The sequence below is a fragment of the Phoca vitulina genome, unplaced genomic scaffold (genome assembly GCF_004348235.1).
Source record: "Phoca vitulina isolate PV1807 unplaced genomic scaffold, GSC_HSeal_1.0 scaffold73, whole genome shotgun sequence".
Lineage (NCBI taxonomy): Eukaryota > Metazoa > Chordata > Mammalia > Carnivora > Phocidae > Phoca > Phoca vitulina.
The window spans coordinates 730,976-749,725 of NW_022589776.1; the positions used below are offsets into that span (position 1 = coordinate 730,976).

General features: G+C 33.0%; 1 protein-coding gene across 2 annotated transcripts in view; it reads left to right on the forward strand.

Moving 5' to 3' along the window:
- The window catches only part of SUCO (SUN domain containing ossification factor), an 86,769-nt gene that overhangs the window by 19,861 nt on the left and 48,158 nt on the right, over positions 1-18,750 (forward strand). The window contains exons 2-9 of one of the 2 annotated variants that reach the window (XM_032393398.1): positions 3,057-3,165; positions 5,203-5,313; positions 7,426-7,580; positions 9,178-9,315; positions 9,542-9,692; positions 13,432-13,555; positions 14,295-14,431; positions 15,476-15,543. In XM_032393398.1, the coding sequence (XP_032249289.1) occupies positions 3,057-3,165; positions 5,203-5,313; positions 7,426-7,580; positions 9,178-9,315; positions 9,542-9,692; positions 13,432-13,555; positions 14,295-14,431; positions 15,476-15,543 (993 nt within the window). The remainder of the gene's footprint in view (positions 1-3,056; positions 3,166-5,202; positions 5,314-7,425; positions 7,581-9,177; positions 9,316-9,541; positions 9,693-13,431; positions 13,556-14,294; positions 14,432-15,475; positions 15,544-18,750) is intronic. The other variant, XM_032393397.1, reaches the window with a different exon arrangement.

The following is an 18,750-nucleotide window of genomic DNA, read 5'->3' on the forward strand; positions in this document are numbered from 1 at the left end:
AGAAACTTGTATTTTGGATTGATTTTAGATTTATAGACAATATGCAAAGGTAGTACGAAGAGTTAACTATATACCTTTCACCCAGCCTCCCTGAATGCTAAATCTCACATAACCTACCCACATTGGGGAGGGCAGTCTACTGAGTCTACTGATGCTAATGCTAATCTCATTTCCAAAAAACTCAGAACTTGGAGTAATAGGATTTGATTTATGATATTAAAAACAAGGATCTGTTGGTCTTCACAATAACTGTGGATATTAGGAATTATATATACACACACACGTAGTTCCTGATGATAAAACTAGTATATGCTTGTGGTAGAAATTTAGAAACTATAGGAAAGGATAAGAAAATAAGGGGGTATCACCACCAAAACGCTAATATCCACAGTTTTGGATATTTGAAACTTTGGTTGTCCCAAATACCTACACACACACACACACACACACACACACACACACGCACGCACGCACGCACACACACACACATCCCCCCCGAGAAACAATGTAAAAGTCTGTCAGTAAAGAAGTACATAATAAATAATGATGTATCAGTATGAGGTTTTGAAAAGTAATATATTCTTGTGGTTCAAAATTCAGAAGACATAGAGTATTTAGTAAAAAATGCTCTTGTATTTTTCTTGTGACTCTGCCACCCAGTTTTCCTCCTTGGATGCAACCAAGGTAGTGCTTTTTTTAAAAAAAAAATTCTTTCAAAGAAATGTATGCACACACAAATATCTTTAGTACACAGGTATACATGGTAGCCTACTAAGTATGTATATATTATTATGTACCTTGCTCTTCTCCCCCTTTATTTTTTTAGTTTTAATTTTATCAAAATAGTATATCCATATGAAAGTCAGATAGCTCTAAAAGATTTATTTATTTATTTATTTATTTTGGTTTGAAAGAAACCACTTTCATCTCTTGGCTGATTAATTTTATATTCTTTGTCTCTAAAATAATTGCTTTAATGTCAGTTTTAGGTATTCTAGTGCGGATGATCAGATTCTCTTTACTATATGCTGGTAATACAATTCTGTCATAATTTGGGTTAGATCAGTATTCATTATTTATATAATTATTGACATATATATGCTATTCACAGCTGAGCCATGTAGTAAAACATGATTACTTTCCCTTTTCTGTACTTCTTTTCTTTTCTCCTGGAACTAATATTTGACTCCTTAAGTTTGCTTATTTTTTTATTTAATTACGAACTGTCTGCCAGTTACATAGATTTGTACTTAAGATTTTCAAAGACCTATCTGATGTGCTGTCAATTTCATCCTCTGAAAGAAGGTTCTTCTAGAGTTTCTGATAACCTCCAATTTAGACTGGTTGCTCCCTGTTCTCTCTGTATAGCTGTCATCTTAGGATTTCTGTTTCCAGTCACCAAGGGGATTCCCTTTCCCTCTGTCATCTCAAAACTATATTGTTGTGATTACTGTGGTTTCATAGACATGTAGTTCCCTCATATTAAAATCTTCTTGATTATTCTTACTGTTTATATAAATTTTAGAGTCAGCCTACCTACTTAAAAATCTCCTTCTTTATGTCTTCAAATCTTCTGTATATATTAGCTCAAATTGTATAATTTGACTTTTCCATGTTAAAGAATTGGGGCGCCTGGGTGGCTCAGTCGTTGAGCGTCTGCCTTCGGCTCAGGTCATGATCCCAGGGTCCTGGGATCGAGCCCCGCATCGGGCTCTCTGCTCGGCCGGGAGCCTGCTTCTCCCTCTCCCACTCCCCCTGCTTGTGTTCCCTCTCTAGCTGTCTCCCTCTCTCTCTGTCAAATAAATAAAATAAAATCTTTAAAAAAAAAAAAAAAAAAAAAAAGAATTGTCAAATATTGGCGATTTCAAACAGGTCAACCAAATAGAACATTTCTTGCTAAGTTTGTATTTTAGTTTTTATTTTGCAAATGGGAACTTTTCTTCTGTTTCATCTTGTAACAGGTGGTGATGGTTTGAGTAGAGTTGATTTGAATCTAATTTTATACCTAGGAATATAATTTTTATATCCAAGCCTTCTTTTAATAGGTGGTTCTTTTTAATTTTCCACCTATATAAAGTCATTATCTGCAATTAATGATCATTTTCTGTCCCCTTTTCCTTTTTTATACCTTTTATCATATTACATAATACTAACAGTAATGTACATTCTTGTCTTGTTTCAGATCTAAATAGGGTTATTTTTAGATTACGTCACTAAGTTTGGTACTGACTTTTAGGCTTGTGTATTGTGCATATATGTTTCCGTGGTAAACATCTGCTTATTCTCTATTTTAAGAAAATCTTGATGGATGTGTAAGTTTATCAGATGTCTTTCAGTGACTGTGGAATAATCCTAAGATATTTTTCCTTCATATTTTTGCATGGTAGACTAAATAAATAGATTTTATTATATTGAACCACTTTTGAATATCAGAACTAAACTCTACTTGATCATAACAGTGGTATATTATTTCTTTGGTGTGTTCCTAGAGACTTTCTTTTTTATTGTTTTATTTAGAATTTTTGTGTCTGATTTCAAAGGTTGTATTAACCTGTAGTATTCATTTATGTGTGCTGTTTCTCTTAATTTTGGCTATCACGGCTTTGTTTCCTATATCAAAATTATTTGGAAACTTAGCTTCTATGCTTTGAAATAGTTTAGGCAGCTTTAGAATTCTCTGTTCTTAAATATTTAGTAAAATTTAGAATATTATTGGCATCTGGTACTTTCTGAGGAGGTTAACTCCTTGAAAACTTTTCCTTCTGTGATAATTATCAGATAGTCCTTTTGTGAAATCTTTATTGTTTTACCTTCATGAAATTCATAATGCCTTACTTGGAATGCTGATAACACAGTTTATGGGGGTTTTTAGGGCATTAAATAAAAATACTTGTCTTACGTACATTTGTCTTCATTAAATTGTTAAGTTCTTGAGGGCATTAGGGTAGGAGCCATCTATTTATTTATTGCCTAAAATTCTAGCCCATAGTAGGGAATATGTTGGCTTAACAACTTTTCCTTCTTTCTTTCTTTTGGTGATGGTGAATGTTTTACAGGCTTCCCAGTTGGCGTGTATGTTGTAAAGAGAGTTCTTCAGCTTCATCATATTACTCTCAAGATGACAATTGTGCACTAGAAAATGAAGATGTACAATTCCAGAAAAAGGTACCTTAAATAAAGTTGACAATGTAATTTGTGTGTCAGCTTTTTAAGACTTCCTCAAAACATTTGGAATAAAAGTAATTTCAAAAATACTATGACATAGTTTTTGGTGATTTGTAATTCTCCTTGCTGTAATCGGAAGAATTACTCAGGTCATTCTGAAAGTAAGCTATCCTTGAGATATTTATATGTTTATTCTTGGAATGTTGTAACATCCTTAGTCCTAGAGTAGGGAAAAAAATAGTAGCTATATGGAGAACTGAAAACCAGTGGTTCACTTTTTAATATTCTAAATAGTTCAAAGGTTTCAAAAGAAACCCTTATAAGTAAACACTTAGAACTGAGGATTATAGGGAGACCCTGCAGTCAGTGGCTATGTAGCTTTTTTATATAATTGGGTGGAGTGAATAGACAGAGTCCGAAAAACCAGACCAGATGGTCTTTAAATCATTTATTATTTTATCATTTTAAATTATAAAAGGTGGGGTGCCTGGCTGACTCAATCAGTAGAGCATGCGACTCTTGATCTCAGGATCATGAGTTCAAGCCCCACATTGGGCATGGAGCCTACTTAAAAAAAAAAAAGTAAAATCAATCAGTCACTCAATAATAAAAGGTGAGTATTGACTAGATTTGGCTCCCCCCCCATCAATATATGTATTACAGTTGATCCTTGAATGACATGGGTTTGAACTGTGTGGGTACATTAATATGCAGATTTTTTTATGGTACAATACTGTAAATGTATTTTCTCTTATGATTTTCTTAACACTTTGTTTTCTCTAACTTACTTTAATGTAAGAATACAGTATAATAATACATATACAAAATATGTGTTAATTGACTGCTTATTATTGGTACAGCTTCCGGTCAACAATAGGCTATTAGTAGTTTTTGGGGAGTCAAAAGTTATATGGAGATTTTTGACTGTGCTAAGGCTTGGTACCCCTAACCCCTGCATTGTTCAAGGATCAACTGTATAGAAGTAATTTATACTAACTATAAAATATTCATATTTATATCCTGTTCCCCTCCCCAGAGGAACCACAATTTACTGTTTCTTGTGAAAATATTGAGACTTTTTTTTTTGGTTATCTATATATGGCGCACAAATTAGTATTTTATTTTCCATAAAATGTCATATTATAAATATTCTACAAATGACTTCCCCCTTTGCCCCAATAATATCTCATAGATACCTTTTCATGTTGTTGTATTCTTGTGATGGTTACATTTTTATTTCATTGTATAAATTATGATGTATTTCTTTATTGACAGACTTTAGCATTGTTTCTCAGCTGTGTGTGTGCACGTGGGCTTGTGTGTGTGCATGTGTGTGAACATAAGTTTATAATTACATACTTGGAGGGGTTGGCATGATACTTATTCAAATTTTGGAGTTATGTTGGATTTATTTCTGGGATGGAGCAATTTTGAAGACTGTTGCTGAATATCTCTTTAAAAAGAATACAATTTTATACTTTTACCCACGGTCTGTAAAACTTTGATCTAATCTCTGCTGAAAAATTTGAAGACTAAATGTGAGAATGAATATAAGCGAAGTATTCAGGGGGGGAAACATATTCTTTCAGCAAATATTTAAGTATCTGGTATACGTTATAAAGACTTACGTAAACAAAGAATATGAACTTTGCTTTTATGAAACTTACATGCTAGAAGATACATTTAAACTTGAAGGTGTCTGAAATCTTAACTTGTAAGTCAGTGTCAAAAGAGAGATGATACAAAGAGCTGTATGTACATTCATTTATTAGATATTTCCTGAAGTCTTACTGTGTGCCTAATACATAGTGCTGTGTGGTAGGACTAAAGTGCTTATTAAGAAATCAAATGAGGGTCTTCAACTCATTTAGTATACATTTTAAGTGGTGGCAAGGAAGGGAATGCAGGAAGATGGACAATAAGCATGTACACAAATAAAAGTAAGAGTCAAATGTGTTATAAAGTATATAATATTGTTTAGGACTGTTTTGTGAAACAGTTTTATCAGTTACCCTTTTTTTCTTTGTTGCAATATAGGATGAAAGAGAGGGACCTATCAATGCCGAATTATCGGAAAAAGTGGGTTCAAATTTACCTATTCCTCCAGAAGAACATAAATTAAAAGATGACTACATTGTGGATGTACAGGTAAGCTATGTTGCTTTGATCTTTAATGATACGTCTTTTAAAACTGCTTCACAAGACAGAAAACTTCTGTTTGGTCACCATATTGTGTATTGTTACTTTTTCTTTTTGAACTGTTGTGCAATTGGCTTTAATACTATTCACCTGCTAGGAGTACTGCTTTTGAGAAAATGTAAAATTACAGATTTAATAATAAATGTGACTATTTCTTTGTAGTAAAAGTTTGGGTGTAAGTTCTCATGTCTTCTTAGATTCCATTTTGGCTCACTATAATGGATCTTTGTCTCCAGATTTTTAGATGTCGGGAAATTTTTTCTAACTTACAACAAAAGAAAGTATTTGTATGTAAAACAAAGTATTTTGATACCAAACTTTTGTCACTCAGTGTGGAATATGAATTAGTAATAGGTTAAAGTATGTTTTATATGTTTCTTATATTACATTCTGAATATTATTTTCCATTTTGTACATCAGATTTTATGAAAGATGTTAAAAACTATAAACTGACCAGAATGCTGAAGCATCTGGAACCCATTTAATATCAGGAATAGCTGAAGGAACTAGGGATATTTGATCTGGAGGAAGAAGAGCTAAGGAAAAACTAAGTATCTCAAATATTAACAAAAACAAACTTCAGCTCAAAATGAGGGAGAATTCTTTTTTTAAATACAGTTAGAGCTATTTTATGACTTAATTGGGCTATCTAAGTACAAATAGTGAGTTTCATTTTATTAGATCCTGGAAGATGTTTGTCAGATGTTTGTACGTAAGAGTAAGAAAGTGTTCTCTGTAGCCCTTCTAGTTATATGACTATCCCGAACAGTCCTGCCATTGTTCATTTTCTAGAATTTTTATCATGGTATACTCTTGCTCAAGTACTTTGAAGTGCTTACTGCGTCTTATAGATCTTTGCTGTTCAGTATAGTAGCCACTAGCTACATTTGGCTATTGAGCACTGGAAATGCAGTTAGTCCAAATTGAGACTCGCTGTAAGTATTAAATACATACTGGATTTTGGAGACTTAGTTAAAAAAAAAAAAAAAAAAAGTAAACTATCTCATTTTTTTTAGTACTGAATACATATTAAAATGATAATATTTGATAATAATATAAACTCCTTTTCTCAAGGCCTCCACCATAAAATGCAAACTATTTGTATTCCTTTGTGTATTTTTCATTTCAGTGTAAATAATTCCCCAAATGATCATATTTTATATTTCACTGACTCTTATCTTATGTTTTCTTTCTGTTCTCATACTGGGTCCTTTTTTTCTTCAAAGTCCTAGTTTTTCTAGTCCATAATAGTCTATAGTTTCTCTTTTCGTTGAACTGAGCATGAGTACTTCACTTGATACTCACTTAATAAGCATTAAATGTCTACTATGTGCCAGGGAACATGAAAATCAAGAGAACATAGTTCTTACTCAAGACATTTATAGTATACTTGAAAAAGAGAAGGAGACCTAAATAAGGCAATTGAGGTTTTACAGATGCTCTATTAAGTCTATACAGAGAACAGTAGAGGCATAGAGGAAGAGGAATGGCTAATTCTATTTAAGGTTGGTAGTGGGGGAGATGTGCTGATAGAGGTTTCAAATATGAGTGGTATTATGTAGATTTCAGATTGTGTTTTAGAGGAGTGAATGGCCCAGAGCATCCAAGGACTGAAAGATCAGTGAGAATCATTTATTGCATTGTAATGTTACTTGTACATGCCCTGTGTTGTTGTTTATTGATGTACATTATCTTCTAAACTGCTCTGCGGCAAGAAGTATGTGTTGTATTGTTTTGTATATTTAAATATGATTTCTGTGTGGCTACTAGCATTAATTAAAGTAAGAGGGAAATATATGTAGGTCCTGATAGAAAATAGGAAAGAAGAAAGGCAAGCTCCTTTGTTCTAGTTTGTGAAATGCCATGAAAAATGTCTAGAGCTTGTATTTTAATATGAAATATATTCCTTGGGAGGTATTGTTGGAAGATAGGATTTTTATAAAAGTACATTCTTGATACTGTCACTTTTGAGACATACTTTTATAAAATCCTGTATAGCTAAAGAGATAATTTATTAATCTCAACATTTAATATAACTGACTTTTTTTTTTTTTTAAACAGAATATGGAGTCAAAAAAGTTAAGTCCATCTGTAATTGAGACACTCCCTACAATTGATCTACATGAAGATTCTTCCAGTGGAGTTGTGGGCAGTGAAAACATTGAAAATATTTCCAGCTCATCTACCTCAGAGATCACTCCAATCTCAAAGCTTGAGTAAGTTATTACAAAGAAAAAAAGAGAATCTAATTAGGTAATGATAGAAAAATGTCTTAAGAAAATAAGGCAGCTTGAAACTCAGATTTGAAGTTTAGACTATATAGCAGACTTAAGTTATGATGCCTCTGTTTTACATTTTTATTTTATTTTAATGTAAGGATCTTTTGATATAAGTATTTATTCTGTTCCTAAACCCAGTGAGGTTGATTAGATCTCAGCCATGAAATCTCTGCATCACAAAAAATGAGGTTCTACTTGTTTAAGTAACTACTTATTTGAATAATCTTCCCTATAATTATCAAAGATTCGAATGTCAGATTATTCATTTCTATCAAGTATTACTGCAGCATTCCATTCATAGTTGTGTCTTTTTGTGAATAGCTACCTTTTTCAAACTTGATAATAAATATTCAGAATATGTAGCTGTAAGAGTTCCTTAATTTAGAAAATCTATTGTGTACTTTCCTAGTCCTTACAGCAACACTACAGAACAAAATTCCCTTCTCTCATACTACATTAAGCATTTCCTTTATCAAATGAGTTAATATATATATTAAAAATGAATAGAACAATATCTGGCACATAATAATAATATATGTGTCAGTTAATATTCTTATTATCTTCACTACTTTTTAAATTTTTTTCCCACAGCACTTTTTAAACACTTATTCTTCTCAAGAATGGAAAGGACTGGGGTAGAGGAGTTGTATTCAAAGATGTTAGAGTTGCCATTTAGGGGTTTATCCTAGGTAAGGAATAAAGAAACAAGACATTCTTAGAAGTAACGGTAGTATTTAAAAATTTAAAAATACTTATTCCAGAAAGAATTTAAGGCTAGATATTACAAATCTGAACAGTACATCTTATTTTCCCATTGTACTGAACATGACTGCTTAGTGAATTGGAAGTGAGTAGGACAGAATATTAGGGTAGTATTTTTAAAAATGAAATTCTAAAAGTGCCTTAAGAACTTAGTGAAATGTTTTAAGATAATAGATTATTTTTTGATAACTATAGGCAACAACTCTAATACTGGTAGATTATACTAACAGAAAGGAAACATTAGAGAAGATACAGTTAAGATAAATTTTAAGCGCACCTGGGTGGCTCAGTCAGTTAAGCATCCAACTCTTGATTTCAGCTCAGGTCATGATCTCAGGGTCATGAGATTGAGCCCCAAGTCGGGCTCCATGCTGAGCATGGAGCCTGCTTAAGATTCTCTCTCCCTCTCTCTCTGTCCCTCCTGTCCCCACTTGCATGTGCTCGTGCACTCTCCTTCTCTTTCTCTAATAAATAAATACATACATAAATAAATTTAAAATCTTATTTTTTATGAGATCAAATACTAAGCTATGATATTTTGTTTTAAAATTTGTTAATTACCTATTTAACAGCCAAAGCCATTAACAGATCAAGAGTCAGCAGTTAACTTTACATGATTTAAAATGAGTAAATTCTTGAAAACAGCCTGTAGAACTGTAAGGCATTCTTCTCTGGTTTAGATTATGTTTTGAAAATCACTAATACAATTTTTAACTTATGCCACATTATGTTCATTGAGTTGCCAGATTGTCTTTTTTGTTTCTATTTTTAGTGAAATAGAAAACCCTGGTACTATTCCTATAGCAAAACCAAGTGAAACTGAGCAATCTGAAACTGATTGTGATGTTGGTGAGGCCCTTGAAGCGAATGCTCCAGTTGATCAGCCTTCCTTTGTCAGTCCACCTGAAAGGTGGGTGTGAGCTGTTGTTTTCCTTTTGTATAATTCTGTAATAATAGCAGTGTCAGGTTTGAATGGACTTTGGTGTGTGCTTAATTCCAGTTTATGATCGTGAGAAAGCTAATCCCTTTGTGCTCTTTTCTTGGTTTATTTTGTACATGATAATTTTAACAGTTTAGATTACATAAACTTGTTATTCAGCTAATTTTTTTTAATATGTCTTTTTGGTTTCAAATAGCCTTGTTGGCCAGCATATAGAAAATGTGTCATCTTCACATGGCAAAGGAAAAATAACAAAATCAGAATTTGAATCAAAAGTTTCAGCAAGTGATCAGGCTAGTGGTGATACAAAATCTGCATTGAACGCTTCAGATAATTTAAAAAATGAGGTAGGTATATAACTTGCACTGTTTCCTACTTTATTATATGCATTATTATTATTAGCTAATCTTGCAATTTGCTAACCATATCTGCCATAAAATTAGGGATTAAGTAGTTAATGAGGAATGTGGAACTGAGGTGAGCTGTACTTCCTGAGAGCAAATGGTTACTTCCTGGGTACTGTTACCAGTATATTATTTATACATACAGTTGTTCCAAGTATGAACTGCCTTTACTTGTATATAATTAAGTGGTTTTCTGTTACCATCAACTGTTTGATAGCAGATACATAAAGTCCTTACTTAAGAAGTTTCTGGAGAGCTATATAGAAGAAGTTATGATTATTAAATTCAGGTATCTTCAGAATATAAGTTTAACTCCATATACACTGTTAAATTTAGGCGCTTCAACCAGAATTATTTTAAAGAGACATTTTTACCTTTTGTTACTTGTGTGCAGAATACAGCTTATATTGAAGAGTATGAATTTTACAGTTATATTAGCCCCATGTAGCAGTTTTACTTTCCTTTCTCCTTTTGAGTTCTGCTTTGACTTCATATAGAGGCCAATGCAGAATTTCCTGAAGAAATGTTGACAGAGAAGTCTAGGCCTCCTTCAGGTAAGAAATAACTGAGTAACAGAGATGAAGTCCACTCCATGAACTTAACAAAAGTAAAACATGCGGAATCAAAGAGAGGTTCAAAGTACTGAGTACCATGTCCACATTTGTTCCTTTTTAATTTGGATCTTCTGTTCTCCACCTTCTCTGTCATGTATTTTCAGTGAATCTGTACTCACAACTAACTAAACTTCCTTCTGGAGACTTTACTATCACTACCAGCTGTTTTTATGATGCTTCTTAAAATTATAGGAGCTCAACATTTCGTAGGCCACCATCTTGAAGGAACTAATTTTCCCAATGAAACCAAATCAAGCATATGTTATAGTTCAGTTGTCTACAGCCATAAATAAAATTAGACAAACATTACAAAAATATCTTCTTTGGAGGTATTTAAGATTCATCTGATACTACATAGACTTCTCTGATACTACATGGCAGCCAGTTTTGTCCCAGTTTTGCTTGTTCTCCTTCACCATTAGCAGACTGAAACTGCCCTTCATTACCTAGTATATAAAAATGGTTTCTGAGTTTGTGCTAATAGGCAAAATGGTATAATTTTTAACTATATTAATATCCTGGAAAAATTATCAGATAATAAGCACATTATGAAATATCCAGTAGTTTTATGTGTTGTCCAGTTCAGGATAATTCTTCCCAGTTAAGTTTGTGTGACTGGAGAGAGTATTTTTTCTGATGCAAAAGATCTTTGTGTTATCCCTGTTATCTCAAGATCTGGAAGACAGTCTTTGCCATACTGAGAGACAGTGCTTTACCAAGTGTTTTTATGGTATTGTTTAGTTCTCTTATTTGTTGCTAAGAGGTGATAGTGATTGCTTTGCCTGGACCTCAAAAAGTGTGTGTATGTTCCTCTACTTTTTGTTGTATTTCTTTTAGTATTTGGGCTTTATTCTTAAGTACTCAGGTTAATTTTTATAAATATATGTTTTTGCTTATTTTCTCATTGTGCTGAAACTAGGTTTTTATTTAATAGCCACGTTATTTAGTCAGTTAGCTTGTTCCGCAAAAGATGGAGGTTGTATGGGAGCCAATTTGCTGTCTTCCTAGAGGGAGATTATGGGTATTTGTATGCGTGTATTTGTGTAATTCATGTAATTCTAATAAGCTAGTGTATTAGTGTAATTCTAATATACTAGTATCAGTCCTTAAAAGTGTGCTTTAGGGGCGCCTGGGTTGCCCAGTTGTTAAGCGTCTGCCTTTGGCTCAGGTCATGATCCCTGGGTCCTGGGATCGAGCCCCGCATCGGGCTCCCTGCTCTGAGAGAAGCCTGCTTCTCCCTCTTCCACTCCCCCTGCTTGTGTTCCCTCTCTCACTGTCTCTCTCTTTCTCTCTCTCTCTGTCAAATAAATAAATAAAATCTTAAAAAAAAAATGTGTGCTTTAATATAGCGAGTATTAGTTCTCAAAATGTGCCCTACACTATATATAGCACACGTACACTACAGAAGACTTGTGCTATTTACCGGAGTAAGCTGTCTAAATAGATGTTGTGCACTTCTCAGGGAACTGTTAATAAATATGTTATGCATTGTTTTAGGAATACAGAAATAAATAATGGAATGAGCATCTTTACATATATTATTTAGCTTACGGAAAAAATTACAAATTAAATTGTGTGCCTTTTCCCAGTTATATTTCTTCTCTCCTCTTCAGATAGAACACCTGTGTCAAATTCAGCGTGTGTATGTGTGTGTATAAGAGTGTGTTTTTAAACTTTTTCCAAAACTGCGTTATTATAAACAGTACATACTATTATTTAGCATATTTTGAAGCAATATAAAGTGGTATCATTCTTGCCTTAAATATCATTTTACTCACCATTGTTTTCTAGATTTGTCTGTTCATTGTTTACAATGTTGTATTTCACTACCACAATTTATCTGGTCTTCAGGTTTTTTCTAATTTTTTGATGTTACAAACAGTGCTGCAGTAAGCATTCTCATGCATATTTTCCTAGGCATGTGTGCATGTTTTCACTCATATTTATACATGGGAGTGGAATTATTGGGTCATAGGGTATGCACATCTTTACTTAATATGGCTAAATCTTTTTAAGTTTATTTATTTAAGTAATCTCTGCACCCAATTTGGGGCTTGAACTCAGGATGCCAAGATGAGAGTTGCATGCTTTTCTGACTGAGCCAGCCATGCACCCTTAATATTGCTAAATTTTGAACCCCCTTCAGCAGTCTAATAGATGTCCCATAGTTCAACAGACATGCCACACTTCAGTATATGTGCTGCCGAAGCGAGCACTAGACATGCCACACTTCAAACTCCATCAGATTGGTATAATTTATTCAGCATCTCTGGTTTTCATTTGCATTCCCCTGATTATTACTGAGATTGAGCATTTTGTATTTTCTCTTTGCTGAATTTATTGTTTATCTCCTCCATTATTGATTATAGGTAGTCTGTAGTTGGTAGTAATCCTTTATTGGTTGCAGATATTGCAACTACTTATTTCAGCTTGTGGCTTATTGTACGATGTAGTTTATGGTCTTTTGATACATTTAATTTTAAATTTTAATCCAGCCAAATGTATCAGCCTTTCTTTTATGATTTATTCTTTCTTCAACTTGTTAAATCCTTTTATATATGAAGATTTTTCTATACTTTCTTTAAAAAGCTTTGTTTTTCTTTAGACCCTTTGTGTTTCTTTATGTTTTTAAATCCATCTTAAATTTTTATGTGAATGGTAATTCGTGTTAAGGATCTTTTAGAAACTATATGCTACGTCTAAAATTAGTTCGCTTTCTTTAATGCATATATTATTTTAACTTAAATTTTAAGATGGATGCATTACAACTGTAGTATTTATTGATTTGTACAGTTTTATGTGTAAGTAATTGCTTAGGATATAATACAATTTTTTTTACAACCTATACTTATATTGTTAATGTGAAGGAATATATCTTGTTGTGCTTAGGTAGAAGATTTCAATTTTTCAAGAGAAACTCAACTTTTAAGTAAACCAAAACTTTTTACATTTCATTTTTTTTTGAAATATTATCTATCAACTATAAAATTGGACTTTAATTTCACATAAACATTTGTACTTTTATAATTTATTAATCTGTTTTCTCTGTTCTTTCACATTTCTTTCAGAGTTCTGATTATACAAAACCAGGGGAAATTGACCATATATCTGTAACAAGTCCCAAAGATCCAGAAGATATACCAACATTTGATGAATGGAAGAAGAAAGTTATGGAAGTAGAAAAAGAAAAAAGTATGGAAACACTGTGATTCCATTTATTTATTTATTTATTTATTATTTTTGGGGGGGGGAGGGGCCTGGTTTAAATACGCATTTCTCTCCATAGTTGGTAAAATAAAATAAAACCTTTGAAAACTTTTTAAAGGTGAAAGTTACTAAGATAATTATCAACCTATGTAATTTACCTGTGTATAATTATATAGTTATATAGTTTTAATCTTAATTAAAATCCATTTTGTAAATTATTAAATGAGGAAAAAATAAGATAAAGTAGGCAGAGCAGTAGTTTTCATTTCAGTTTATAAGGAAAATTGCACAGAAACTTTTTTTTTGTTTGTTTTTTGGGGGGCTTGTCTGGGATATGAATGAAACTTTTTGAGTCATAAAGCTTTAAACTGTAAATAGAGTTGGACTGAGGTATTACAGTTTCTTTTTGTAAAGTAAGTCTCAGAGTTAAAAATTCTTAATGCTAGGACAGCATTCATCTTTAATAAAATATGTATATACAATATTTTGATTCTCATGGATAAGCTTTATTTTGAGAATTATATTACTTAGACATAAATCAAGTAATGTGGATTTTTGTAGTTAATTTGGTTTGGGGGAGTATTTTGAATTTAACGGGTTTTTTAAAACATTCTCTTAAGCATTAAAACCTGTTCATCAGGACACATCAGCTATTGCTTTTGAGATCATTGTTTGTTGGGAGTATTTTTAATCATAATCATCATATATATATGTTTATAATAAGGTTTGTCTGCAGGTCAGTCAATGCATCCATCTTCTAATGGAGGTCTACATGCAACAAAAAAAGTGCAGAAAAATCGAAATAATTATGCCTCAGTAGAATGTGGTGCCAAAATTTTGGCAGCTAATCCAGAAGCCAAGGTACTTAACTATAAAATTCTTCTATACTTGTAGGACACTAGTAACTTTATTAAATCAAGGTAGCAGTTTGCTGAGAACTATATTTTAACATGAGCTACTTTTCTGATTCACTGATAAATGTAAGATTATGCTTTTAAAGACATTTTCTTGTATGAATTCTTAGTTATATTGGTTGATACATTGCACCTTTTTTATTTCTTTCAAAGACTTTGTTTTTTAAGAGCAGTTAAGGTTCACAGCAAAATTGAGAGAAAGGTAGAAATTTCTTTCATAACCCTTACTCTCACACATGTTTAGCCTCCTCCATTATCAACATACTTCCCACCAGAGTGATACATTTGTTACAGTTGATAACTTACACTGACGCTTATTATCACCTGAAGTCTATAGTTTACCTTAGGGTTCACTCTTATCATATGGTCTATGGGTTTAAACAAATGTGTAATGACATGTTATCAATCATTATAGTATCATAGAGTATTTTTACTGCCCTAAAAATCCTCTCTGCTCCACCTGTTCATCCCTCCCTCCCCTCAACCCCCGATCTTTTTACTATCTTCATAGATTTGTCTTTTCCAGAGTATCATGTAGTTGGACTCATACTATATGTAGCCTTTTGAGATTGGCTTCTTTCATGTAGTAATATGCATTTAAGTTTCATCTGTGGCTTAATAGCTCATTTCTTTTTAGGGCTAAATGATATTCTGTTGTCTGGATGTGCTGCAGTTTATCTCTTCATCCAATGAAGGGCATTCATCCTGTCTTTTAACTTTTAAAACCTGTTTGAAATTTTAAAAAGAAAATAGCTAATAGAAAATCATTTTTCCTTTATAGTAACAGACATTTAATTTAAAATGTTTTGTTGTAAGGCTAACTTAACACTATAGACATAACCAGTAAATTTTAGCCATTTTTATGCCTTCTTCTCAGATGAGTGTTTCAGAATCTTAGTATTTTAAGATCTAAAAATAGAAATCCTAGAAATCTTTAGAGTTGAAATATTTTTCCTTAAGTAATTTATTCCCTTCCCCCTTTTTAAAATAGAGCACATCTGCTATTCTTATAGAAAATATGGATCTTTATATGTTGAATCCTTGCAGCACTAAAATTTGGTAAGTAAAGTGCATTCTATGTGTGTACATATTATGTTAAGCTTTTATGTTAGGATTAGATTGATTTGTTCCTATAGTCACTTAAAAAGCATTTATGATTGATAGGTGCTGGTACTGTACTTACCTTAATTAGGTCCTGGGATACAGAATTGAAGACGAAATACCTTTCCTTTTGAAAAGGTCACAGCCACAGGCAAAAAATAGGTCTAGCCAAATAATTATGAAAATAGTATTAAAAGTATTGCTGAAAGATTATGATAGGAACAGTGATGATATTTAATTGTGAGAGAATAATTCCTGAGCTGAATCTTGAAGGATTCATAGGAAGTCACAAATGAGGGAGAGGTATCAGGAACTGTAAGAATAAGGGAACAGTGCTAAAAGGAACATATTTCTTATGGCAGCTGTAAGTAGAAGCAGCCTGAAGAGGTTATTTTAGTCATGATAAGAATAAAGGTATAACTAGAGTAATAGTGGAAGAGGAGACAGGAGATTTAGTTTACCAATAACCAGGCCATCCAATGCTGTGTATACTTAGCTTACAATTTTTTGAAGTTTTTTAAAGACCACGGAGGGAAGTGTTTTAAGTAAGGAAGTGACATGATTTCACTGGTGTTTTAAGAAGGCTTGTCCTCAAAGGATGGCCTACAGCAGAATGCAATTGGGAGCAGGGAAACCAGTTAGGAACCTGCTTTAATTAAGGCATTGGCAGTGTAGATACAGAAGAGAGGGCGTTATGAAAGATATTTATAGCAGATAAAATTGGCAGCTCTTGGTTAGTAATTGGATGTGGAGAGAGTCATCTAGGAAATCTCCCAGGATTTTGACTCCTACTTGGATCTATAGTTCTGCCATTAACTAAGAAAGAATATAGGCAAAGGAACAGATTTATGGAGGAAAATAATGTGTGATATACCAACAGTTTTATTAGATTATTTGATTTAATTGCTCAAAAGCAGCTGTTCAAAAAAGAATTGAGGTAAATTACTGAGGTAAATTACTGATTTACTAAAAATATATATATTGATTTTTTTTTTTTAATTTGAGGAGAAACTCTTTAAACTTTAAAGATAATGCTTATTTTCTATTCTTGGCCTTCACTCCTTTTGGTACATTTACACCACAAATTATTTAAGGGTATTAAGGATAATTTAAAAGTGTATTTTTCCTTATCTCATAGATTGGATTTGAGGATATGATTATCTGAGATTATAATTACAGTGTTATTTTGAGGTTTTTGTTTTTATTTGTAGGAGCCTCTGTAGTCAGTAACAGCTCAAGTTTTATTCTCCAAAATTTTGTATTTCAAGCAGAGACATGCTGGGATGAAGTTATATGAAGTAGTCATAGCTACCCATTTGTATTTTAACATTTCTGCCAAACAGCATGCATTTCTGTATATATGTTTACTGCATATTTAGTTTTCGCTCACTTACGTATGTGTCTTTTCACTGTAATTGAACTTCAGAGCATCTTTAACTGATTTCACTTGATTTAAGTAGGTTAATCCTCCTAAGGTATATTAAGACCATACAGTCTTACTGTAGTTTTATAAGTCTTAATATCTGGTAGAGTAAGTTTATACCTCATCTTCCTCAAAACTTTCATCACTATTCTTGTTTTTATTTAAATTCAAGTTAGTTAGCATATAGTATAGTATTGGTTTCAGGAGTAGACTTTAGTGATTCATCACTTACATATAACACCCAGTGCTCATTACAAGTGCCCTCCTTAATGCCCATCACCTATTTAGCCCATCCCCACCCAAAACACCTCCCCTTGAGCAACCCTGTTTGTTCTCTATAGTTAAGAGTGGCTTACAGTTTGCCTCCCTCTATGTTTTTATCTTATTTTTCCTTCCCTTCCCGTGTTCATCTGTTTTATTTCTTAAATTCCACATGAGTGAAATCATATGGTATTTGTCTTTCTCCAACTGACTTATTTCGCTTAGCATAATGCACTCTAGTTCTATTCATGTTGTTGCAGATGGCAAGATTTCATTCTTTTTGATGGCAGTAATAGTCCTGTGTGTGTGTGTGTGTGCGTGTGTGTGTACCACATCTTCTCTGTCCATTCATCAGTTGCATGGATACTTGGGCTCTTTCCATAGTTTGGCTATTGTTGATAATGCTACTGTAAATCAAGGTGCGTATACCCTTTTGAATCTGTATTTTTGTAGCCTTTGGGTAAATACCTAGTAGTGCCTTGCTGGGTCATAAGGTAGTTCTATTTTTAACTTTTTTGAGGAACCTCCATATTGTTTTCCAGAGTGGCTATACCAGTTTGCATTCCCACCAGCAGTGCATGAGGGTTCCCCTTTCTCTGCATCCTCACCAACATCTGTTGTTTCCTGTGTTGTTAATTTTAGCTATTCTGGCAGGTGTGGGGTGGTATCTCATTGTGGTTTTGATTTGCATTTCCCTGATGATGAGTGATGTTGAGCATCTTTCATGTGTCTGTTAGCCATCTGTATGTCTTCTTTGGAAAAGAGTCTATTCATGTCTTCTGTCCATTTCTTAACTGGATAATTTGGTTTTTGGGTGTTGAGTTTGATAAGTTCTTTATAGGTTTTAGATGCTAAACCTTTATCTGATACTTCATTTGCAGGTATCTTCTCCCATTCCATAGGCTGCCTTTTAGTTTTGTTGATTGTTTCCTTTGCTATGCAGAAGCTTTTTATCTTGATGAAGTCCCAATAGTTCAGTTTTGCTGTTGTTTCTCTTGCCTCTGGCAACATGTCTAGTAAAAAGTTGCTACAGCCAAGGTCAAAGAGGTTATTGCCTGTGTTCTCTAGGATTTTGATGGTTTCATGTTTCACATTTAGGTCTTTCATCCATTTTGAATTTATTTTTGTGTGTGGTGTAAGAAAGTGGTCCAGTTTCATTCTTCTGCATATTGCTGTCCAGTTTTCCCAGCACCATTTGTTGAAGAGACTGTCTTTTTTTTTCAATGGATATTCTTTCCTACTTTGTCGAAGATTAGTTGACCAGATAGTTGTGGGTCCATTTCTGGGTTCTCTGTTCTGTTCCATTGATCTGTGTGTCCTGTTTTTGTGCCAGTACCACACTGCCTTGATGATTACAGCTTTGTAACACAGCTTGAAGTCCAGAATTGTGATGCCTCCTGCTTTGCTTTTCTTTTTCAATATTACTTTGGCTATTCGGGGTCTTTTCTGGGTCTATACAAATTTTAGAATTGTTTGTTCTA